The sequence below is a fragment of the Tetrao urogallus genome (assembly GCF_951394365.1).
Source record: "Tetrao urogallus genome assembly, chromosome: 4".
NCBI classification, from domain to species: domain Eukaryota; kingdom Metazoa; phylum Chordata; class Aves; order Galliformes; family Phasianidae; genus Tetrao; species Tetrao urogallus.
Window position 1 is genome coordinate 41,052,059 of NC_136817.1, and position 10,600 is coordinate 41,062,658.

Sequence of the window (10,600 nt, forward strand, 5' to 3'; positions counted from 1 at the left end):
CCTTTAAATACTCTCCAAATATTGCATGATTTCTTCAGAGCCATATGAAAACTCTCATTTCACAGATGGCAACACTAAGTCACAGAGAAGCTGAGTGATTTGTCCCAGGTCACAAAGACTCAGGTGGCAGAATCTAGCTCTCATGTCTCAGTTCAGTACCCGCAATAAAACCTGCCAGAATGGTAAATGCAGAGATATGAAGATACCAGTTTTCCATTTTAACTAAATGACTCCACTAACAATTTTCTTTGTTTTTGATTCCCTCAAGAAAAAGGCAAGGATCAAATGAGGATCAATTTATGCTACTACTCGGGAACCGCTTTACACTTTAAAGCTATAAAATTAGTTTGAATGCTTTTGCCACTCTCCAGATCATTCTATGATGATCCTCATGCCCCTGTGGGCTGAGCTGGAAGATGTAGCAATGTCATCAAAAGCCCAATACTACATATCAAAACTCTGTATAATGGAAAGTAATGGAAACCCTTATAAAAGTTTTGTACCATGTGTATTTTTAATTTCAGTATTCAAAAGTGATCCATTCTAATAGCAACTAGTAAGCAGATTTACAGCTAATAAAAAAGACTTAAGCTTAAGTTTTCTTAGAGCTGTGACAGAATCCAAGAAGCAAGATTTGCATTATTAGCTAAACCGACCCTCTTGTGTGGGTCCACTTGTTTTGAGCAAGACATAGTTACATCTAGATCTGATCATGCTGCTACTGAAAAGGCAAGCACACTTCTCTTCCCAGCAGTTATCTGATTATATGTGCAGTCCTCAGGTCAACACTTTATGGCTCTGAGCACCTATTTGCATGCATACTTAAAGCACTGAAGGTTTTCAGCATAGAATGGCTTTAAATGAGAAATGAGGCACTTTCAGAACTAAATGCATTACTTACGTATCGTTTGAACATGTTGTTTGTTCTCCCAAGAGTGACATTGTTGAGCAGGATGTGTGCTACTGTATCTACTCCCTCAAAAACCAGATTCACTTTCTGCCACTTTCTACAGATGTCAACATACACATAGAACACTGTTAGAATACCTACAGTTAACAATAGTCAGAAAACAGATAATGTAAACGTGTATGTCTCAGTTATTATTAGCAACAGCTATATCAATCACATCCAAAAATGTTTGACTTAGTGAGGCTACATTATATCTCTAAATAATCAGATGAAGATGACAGCTGAAGTGGCTCAAAAGTCTGCAACACTGCAAGTTCACATACCCATGAAATACCAGATTGGCTAGCTTCCAATCAGTTGAAGTATTATTCTTCCACAGTCGGCAGCTCCTAAGTAATTTTTAACAATGAAGATGAAAATGGGAAAAAGCAACCTCTGCAGTGTCCTTTGGCAACAGCTTTGCAGCTGTACACATTGAATAATTTGTTTCATTAGATACTAAAGTATTAAGCAGATTTTGAGCCAATGGATTAACCAAAAATTCTGCATGAAAGATGTCACAAAACTATTTTAGACACATCTGTATTGCATACCTGACATCAAAAGGAGTTTTGAATGTCTTGCTGTAAGTCCAGTTATCCAGTGAGATCCACCTGTACATCACATCATTAAATCTATTGTATGGATCCTAAAAACAGATCAACAAAAAGAAAAGTATAAGATTTACTTAGTTACAGTGTTCCTACATGAAATGCGTCATAATATCTATTAGAAGAGCACTTCTCAGGCAGTCTGCAAATGTGAAATCCACCTATTTTAGTTCTAATATTCTTACTTACCCTTGAAATAATAATTAAAAGCAAAGCTTTGGTAACATTTGGCTGTAACTATATAGGTCAAATCCTATTTGTTACAATGATTTATACTGAAAATAGAGAGTGCAGAATTTATCTTCATTTAAGAAATGCCAGGGATGAAATTAAAAAAAAAAAATCAAGTCAGCTTGTGACTTAATGAGGGGAACAGAAAGATAATTATCCCTATAATGATATAAAAAAGCAAGACTAACAGAACTTCAAGGAAGCAAAGAAACAGCACCTTAGGCATCTACAGATAGCCGTGAACAAATCTCTACAGTTTAAAATAATAGCAAATACTACAGCTGTTTTGTGTCAACAAGCACTCCGAAGCCTAAATAAAACTGTTTTCTTGGGAAGAAAGGGAGAAAAGAAAAAAAAAAAAAAAAAAGAAAGAGAGAAAGAGAGAAAGAAAAACAACAGAAACAATGGAGTTGGGTTTGATGTCTCAAATTAAATGGCTACTTTTCTGAGAATAATGCCGCATATATACCACGGGTGTTCTTTACCCTTCAGTCACACTACTCAGTAGGAACAAAGGCACAGCTGGCGTAAGCTACATGCTTGCCCTCTTTGGCTTCATGCTGTGTTATTACCTCCTCGTGGGTCACAGCGTTCCTCACCTAGGCTGAAGGAATCAATTACGCAGAGCTGACAACCCACACCTCGCACCTCATACAGAGCAGCAGAAAGGCACTGTGTTACATCCACGTCAGGCTGCTCACAGTGTAGGTATCTCCGTCGCTGACTGACAGCTCGGCTCTGCAGTCCTGCTCTGCAGCCACACAGCCCAATTGCTTTTCCAAAAGAACCACCAGTCTCCTCCGGACTCCATGATTCAAACCCAGCCAGAAAGGAAGAGCCTTCCAGATTTTAATCCCTCTGATAAATGTTGCTGTATATCTCATGTTCATTTTGAAACTAATAGGGTCGTGCTCTGTAATGTAGACACAAACCTATTCAAATAACAGAGCAAAACTTAGGGGTTTAAGTGACTCTCCTCAGCAGCATAATCTTTCCTCAAGTCCCACAGCAATATAAACATCACCCCTTGAGCCCATACAGAGGAAAAGTAGTAGTCTTGCCTCACTGCTGCATTCCATCAACCAAATTTCTTACCACAAAGGGAATAAGAGTCACAAAGGAAAGGTATTGTCACCTTCACAACACTTTGACCTTAGTTCTGGTGATACCCTGTATTCTCCAAAAGCTACGTCATCATGAGCTTAGCAGAACAAATAAGAATTTTAAGATATCCATACCATCGTTTTGATACGTAAAATGTTTAGCAAGTACATCTTAGGTTTTAATATTGGCTGCATATTACAGTGCAAAGTTCAGACTAATAAAAGAAACTCTGGTAAGGTTACTACATTCAGAGAACCAAAGGCAACCTGCAAATGTAACAGACTATAAAAATGAATGCTGTGTCCTTAAAAATACTTATTTTTAACATTTGTCTTGCTTTAACATTATATATATTTCATCTTAGGCTAAATTTTGGAAAATGCAGGTGTTAAATTTCAATCACTGACATTTGTATATGTGAAATAACAAAAGACATGAGAGGCAAGTTGGAAAGGCACTACCAACAGCAGAACATAAAGCCAAACGGTGGTCAGTGGCCAAGCAACATCAGTGCCTCACTTGAAGACCAAGACCTTGCATTAAAAAAAAAAAAGAAAGAAAGAAAGAAAAAAAGCTAGAAAAGCACAGATGTTAGAGATGTTAGAAAAGAAATGCCTGGAAGAACTGACATCTGAAGAACAAATCCCTCTAGCAGATGAGAGAAATGTAGGAATGTTTCATCAGTGACAGAAAAGACATCATCTGATGGGCTCCTACAGAAGTGTATAAACAGCACTGCTTGTTCAAACCCACTCAGAGTTCTACAGGTCCTTTTCTGGAGGGAGATTGATTCTGTATCAGTCTGAAGTCTTCAGACTTTATGTGTTGACTGCCATAATGCATGTCATACAAGGTGCTAATAAACACTGTAACTCCTACCGTTTTCCTTCAGGCCTGTGATATCCAGCCCCCAAATGGGAAGGTCACAGATCTGTATACCTTCACCTACAACTTACTGATACTGCTGCTTTACAACTGGAAAAACAGCATATCATACAGAAAAGCCACTTAATGCTAATACTAGTTAGTCATTTTAAAGCAAGACAAATATTGCTTGTAGGTTCAGCCATGTGGTGATGTTCAAGTGGTGCTTTCCAGGCAATTCTAAAGCTTCAGAGAAAATGCATGACCACAACAAAGTCCTGTAAGAAAGGAAAACGACTTCTCCAGTAACTCATGAGATTACTGATGGTTTCATTACTAAATGCAGCTGCTTTCAAGTGCTGGAAGATGTATCTACAGAACTCAAACAGTTGGGATTCTACAGAACTCAAACAGCTGAAATCCCACATTAAATCAGCTCACATCAAAATTAAAGGTTTCTTTTAGAAAACTGGATTTAAAAAAAAAAAAAAAAGAAGATAAATGTAAGAATCACTGGGAAAACCTGAAGAATGCTACAAAACAGACTGCACATGAATGTAATATACTTCACATTCATTCATTAGCTCAACACGTTTCTGGAAGCAAGCCATAATGGGGTGGAGACAACTACAGCTATTTTTAGTGCCATTGTAACACGACTGCCTTTCATTTTACTGTTCCCTGCAATTCTGGGGAAAAATGTGAACTACTCAAACTCCCCTCCTGATTGCTCTCTGCTCCAAGTTTCAGTGCTGTACGCAAGAAGCAAACAGCCTGCCAGGATGAAGCCCTGCTAAAAAGCATTAAATGGAAGCCCTCTCCAATTTAGGTAGCGGGACATTAAAGGGATCAGCAGTACAAAACTGCCAAGTGTTTTGTGTCAGCTCCTCCTTGCAATGATTTTAAGAGGATAGTTAAAGGCTACACTCATAGGAGCTAAGCACCTCTCTTGTTCAGCAGGAGATGGATGAGACATGACCACACCTTAAGTGAGGCTCAGAGCCCAGGCAAGCACTGCCAGGCATGTAGTGGCCCCCACAGACCCAGTTCCAGCGCACCGTGCAGCCAGAGATCGAGGGGAGCACAGCAGAACACTGAAAGCCACATCCATCAGCTGCATTCAGGCAGATCAGCTTGTAAGAAAGGGAAATGTAATAAAGAGAACAAAAAACAGATTCTTCTCCTTTTGTCTGCTTTTGTTATTATCTAATTTGAAACCAACTTGCATCTGCTCCCCTGCTGACATTTTAGAATGTACATCATTAAGAAAATCCAGCTGACGATTACCAAAATGAAACCTTCAAGAAATGCTTCACTATTAACAGCTTAATGTTTTGCTGTTGCCAACTTCAAACTCAAACTGTTACAACATTAACCTCTATCCATGCACTCTTCCATACCACAAGCTACAGAGATTGCAGCATGCCCAGTTCCACTTATTTACAGTTTGAAGTGAAGCAGAACTTAGCAGCAGTGATGAATGGATCAGATTCTTGGAACATGGGTTTTGGAAGCTCACCCAGAAGTGATCCATTTCCAATACTCGCTCCAACAAAGCAGTTAACTGAATGTCATCTTATGGTCAAGATGTTTTACAGCTGAACACTGAGCCAAATACTGTGGCAGAATAGATCTGGAAGACTAATACTAGGATAATTGACAAGATGCTAATACTCACTGCTTAATATTCTCTAAACGCTCTGCTGTATTTAAAAGGCTGCTATAACTTTTATCTACTCTAACTTTGTAAGTGTCCAAAAGAGAACAGCTACTGAAACGTGACTGCCCTTTAATACTCATCCTAGGCTTCACCAAGGCCTTTGGATGCTTTCACATATGTTCATACAAGTCAACAGAACACAAATGTTTCAGCAGAAAGGATCTATTTATATTAACAAGCTACTTCATTGATGACTGCCATTTAATCTGCTAGAACCATATGATAACCAACACAATCGTAATCTGAGCTATGAAAAAGTGCCAGTAAACACAAAACAAGTTTTTTCATACAAATGCACAACAAGCTACAAAAGTATGCACTGCTTTACAGAACTACAGAACTATCACTTGAGATACGTAAGCCACTCATATATTTTAATACCCAAACAGAACCAAGGCTGTTGTAACCCAGTGTCAAGTGATGCCTTCATTGTACAACAGGGCAGAAACCACAGTGATATCCAGCCCCTGTGTTAGCATCGCTATTACAGCCCCCTGCAGCAGCTCTTTACAAGTCAAAGCGATGGCTAATAAAACAAAATGCCCTTTCTGTATGAATGGAAATTCATGCAGATGAGAAAATCCAGCTACAATAGCCATATTCACCACAAGTGAAATTTTACTGGTGTCCATGTCAGCAGAAACGGCATCATGCAATACTGGGCCAGTACATGCTAGATGACTGCTGTTTCTGGTGCAAAGATATAACACAGTTTAGCTCCTTAAGATCGTGTTTACCAGAATGTTGCCTGAAAAAAAAACACAAGGCTGACAGTGTAGTTAAAACCATCTTCAGATGAGATGGCTTCTACAAATCTTTTTCCAGAGATACAGGGATAGAAACAGATTTGCTGAAGTTTGTAAATTGTCTGCACTTACATTCCAGCTTTGCAGTGACTTTATTCAAGAGACTGTTACCCTTGTTTATGTGCATTCGTCCCATGTTTTTTAAATTTTACACATAAACTGTAATAATGGCTACTGATTTGTAATGAAATTTAATTAAAAACCAAACAGCCAAATAAATATCCTTATGCCACCTCCTTTCCTTAGAGCTTTCATTGCAGTTAATTCAGCACTTGAACCATGCTGCTTGAATACAGGAAAAGCAATACTTTAGTAGGAAACACGGAAGCATCTTCCCCACGAGCATTTTTCCAAAATGTATATTTGGTGCATTCAAGAAGATGGGCTCATCCAATGTATATTTGGGAAGTCAAAGAGTAGCAACATCTCTAGAAGGAATTCTAAGAGGATCCAGTAGCAAGCCCTCAGTGTCAGAGATTTCTTTCTATTCTAATGTATAGCCTGCATGGCAGATTAAAGTAAAGCTAAATACATGAAGACAGCTAGAGCATGCCTGGGAAAAACACTTTGTTCATCAACCTAAATTTAAAATGAACTGCACGGTGACAAATAAGTTGCTTGCAGCCTATTCTTGAAATCCAAGCCTCATCTGTAGGCTTAGAGTTCAGTAGTTTATTCTTGCTGCCCCTCTTTCCCTCATTTTGGGGTACTCGCTAAGTTATGTTGCTGGAACAGACCCTCTCAAGACTCACTTAATTCAGATTTCCAGGGTGAGTGCTAACCCATGAAAAATTCACAAGGATAAAGAGGCAAAGTACATGGTGCTTTCTGCCATTTGCAAATCGCACTGGAAAACAGCAAAAAGGTTTCACTGGGTCTCTGAACGTATGGGTCTTGCTATGCAGAACAACTCACCAGCTCTGCTCTGTTTGCTGGTACAGGTTTTCAGACCAACTTTCACTTTGATTAGAAGTAGACAGCTTTGGGATTTCTGACCTGTAGGATGAATTTAAGTCCTTCACTCCACAGCAAAGAGCAAAAGGAAGAAGACACATATCACTAAAGTTTTTGTATTTAGGCAATTACAATAGAACTCCTAATTCTAAATCTGATACAACCCCAAACCAGTCTGATTTCCAGAGATAATAATCACTGATGAAACGGAGGCTCTAAAATTCAGGCTGTACACATACTCCTCTATAAATACAAATTTAAGGGTATGATTTTAGGCAACTGCATTTAAAATGTTTGGCCATAAACATTTTCACCACAGCAAAGAAACCTCAGGACAAGCAGCTGAGCTGCACTTTGCAAAATGAAGGCAGGAGTTGCCATAAAGAATGACCTCACCAACTCCCTCCAAGCAGAGCAGATTTGTTGCTCTTCAGAGCATTACATCTACAGATTCAGGGACTGACTACATTTCACACCACTAGTGGCAGCTTCTGAAATCTGCTAATGTTGCTCCCATGTTGCTCTCTGTTGTGTCATTTAAACAAAATGCAATTTTTAAAAAATTAGTTATTAGGTGGAATTATTTGTGCAAATGCTTCCTGTAAATCCATTCCTTTGCCATGCTGGATAGCTTTGGATTTGAATTGATCTTAAGTTGCCTGCGCATGTCAGTAAGGAAAAACAACAGAACACCTCCTGAAGTACCAAAACTGCAGCCATGCAAACACACTGGTGAGCAAAGTGGTCCACTCCTCTCCTGCACAGAATGCGCTCACTCTATTTGCCAGAGCTTCCAGCCACAGCGGGTTCCCATCCAGGCGTATTAGCACGTGCCCCAAGCAAGTTCATACTTGCATATGCATAAACATGTTGTGAGTGGCAACAAGCAACAGTCATTGTTTTAATTAACCCACTGCCCAGCCACCCATTAGCAAGCCTGCAGCTGACTGGGCCAGCAGGCTGACTAAGCTCATATCTGTGTGCAGGCTCAGGATTCTGCACAGGCACATGAAAGTTCGTGATCACAGACTCGTTTCCAAATGCTATACTGCTGCGTAAAATGACCAACATTATGAGTCAGCTTACGGCAATGCAGCTAAATAGCAAACACATTTTCTAACTTTGTTAGAGTACTTAATGAGTGAGTAGTTAAATGCCAGTCTTTCATTACAGCAGTAACTTGTGAGTTCGACTCAGTGCGTTGGTCACAGTTTCTCCTGAACGATTACTCATACTTATCAACGCAATGCCTCATAGTACAGCCAAACAGCTGAGACATTCAGCTTATCATAGGAACTTTGCATGGGAGAAACCAGCACAGCCCTCATTACTGATCCTCCACGCATACCCCACTGCCTGCTGCAGTTTTTTAAAACTCGCTTTGAAAAAACATTTTAACACCTTAATTATTCAAGTTTCAAATGTCTTGTCACTTAGCACACGAGATGTTGTAACACCACAGCATAGTGGCTCACATTATTCCATCTTAGTGTGTTTTCTTTTTCAATGTTGACTATGGAACTAGAGGATCTTTCAGGTCCCTTCCAAACAAAGCCATTCTATGATTCTGCTTGTTTTATCTGGCAATGATTTTTGTTGCAATCAATTATTAGTATTGGGATCCCCAACATATACCAACACAAAACAGTGTTAAAATTATCCTGCTCAAAGTAGAGTCACTTTTTCTTTATACCTAATTTTAGTCAGAGCAGAGCAGGGTAGTAGTATAAACCATAATTATTAAAGAATAGAAAATGCAAAGTGCAGGCATCTAGAACTGAATTTTTAAATTATCACTGTACAAGAAATGCAACACTGGGTCCACAGTAAACATCACATTCAAGTATATCTGATGTACTCAGATAACAGGATAGTATTCCACATTTTCTAGTACAGCCGAATATTTCTCAGTTTTGCATATTTTGTTAACCTCATAATGTCCTATCTCTTCAGTTTCACTCACATTCTATGTATTACCTTTTAAAAAAGCATCGTAAGAATGACCCAGCCTTGCTCACTGCCACGCTCCTTGTGCTGAGTCACAAGGAACCTGTGCTGTAATCAGCATAAACTTTGCCACCAATCTACAACTGCAGTTTTGATCATTTGTCCCAGGAAATGGTCACCATGTTTTTGTAAATCTAAGAACCGAAAGGGGCAGTAACAAGCAGATAAAGCAAAGCTTTGAGAAGGAACCAGCTGTTTCAATGAGATCAGCTTTGTCATGGTTCAGAATATACTTTCCTTAGGAAGCACGGGAGTGTGCAAATCTCAGCTGTTTTGATGTACTCTGCGTGTGTTAAAAGAGATGTTTAAAGGAGTGAAACATCTGAAATCCCTGAACTTCTCATATCAACAAGCCCAATTTCAGCAGGGCAGGCTGAGGATTCCTCCCTTTCCAGGTAACACAGCCAGTAACGATGACTTACACCCTGCGACGCTGATGTACCTCTCCGGTGTCTGCAGCTTGGTTCGGTGTCAAACCTAGAGAATCTCATGCACGTAAAGCACGAGTTTCCTTATGCTCACCCTTGGTCCCGTTTCAAACTGCTCTGTGGTGGTGACCCACCTGACACGCTGTGTGCTGCAGGCACCAAGGCTTTTGCCACTAGAGGAGCACTGCTGTACAAGCATGATCTGCAGCGCCAGATGCAGCTCCGAGGGGGGATGGTGCGTTTGGGGTGGGTGCCGGGATCCACCACGGCAGGCACCGAGGAGTCTCCTCAGACGCCGCCGCACCCTGCCGACCTCTGCCCGCCGCACGCGGCCGTACCTGGATGAGGCCCCGGCGGTGCAGGGCGGTATGCACGCAACCCGGCACCTCCCCTCGGAGCGACAGTGAGCCGTTCCCGTTGCCCAGCCGCCAGCTACCCCGCAGGCTGTGCACCTCAGGGCCGCCCGCGCCCGCCCCCCCCGCCGCCATCAGCAGCAGCAGCGGCGACAGCAGCATGGCGGCGCGGTCCATGGCCGCCGCGGGAGGCCGGAGCACGACAGAAGGTGCCGCCCGCCTCACGGCTTCAGAAGCGCTGAGGCGGCGCTTCAGACCGTCACCGGCCGTTGGCAGTGGGGGCGGGACGGCCGCGCGCCTCCTCTCCCCGACCGTTAACGGCTGCTCGGGGCCGCCCGGCGGGTGGCGTTGGGGGGGCAAAGATGGCGGGAGGCAGCGCGGCGGATGCGGGGCAGCTCGGCCGCGTTTCGCGGCGACTTTCGTACGACTTTTCTCCCTCTTTTGGCTATAAAATGACAGAGGGATATAAAATCAGAACGAACGTCACCCTCCTAAAAGGGTACTCTGCTTCCTCATAAAGCTCAGTTTTTGATTGTAAAAGCTGCCTATGGAGCAGAAGTGAGAATTCCAAAG

The 10,600-nt window shown here is 41.5% G+C and overlaps 1 protein-coding gene across 1 annotated transcript in view; it reads right to left on the bottom strand.

The window, feature by feature from the left end:
- MANBA (mannosidase beta) overlaps positions 1 to 10,204 on the bottom strand; it is a gene marked incomplete at both ends in the record, with an annotated part of 47,174 nt that extends 36,970 nt beyond the window's left edge. The window contains 3 exons of the mRNA XM_079534124.1: positions 902 to 1,007; positions 1,504 to 1,598; positions 10,013 to 10,204. Coding sequence (XP_079390250.1) covers positions 902 to 1,007; positions 1,504 to 1,598; positions 10,013 to 10,204 — 393 coding nt within the window. The remainder of the gene's footprint in view (positions 1 to 901; positions 1,008 to 1,503; positions 1,599 to 10,012) is intronic.
- Positions 10,205 to 10,600: the final 396 nt, after the last annotated feature.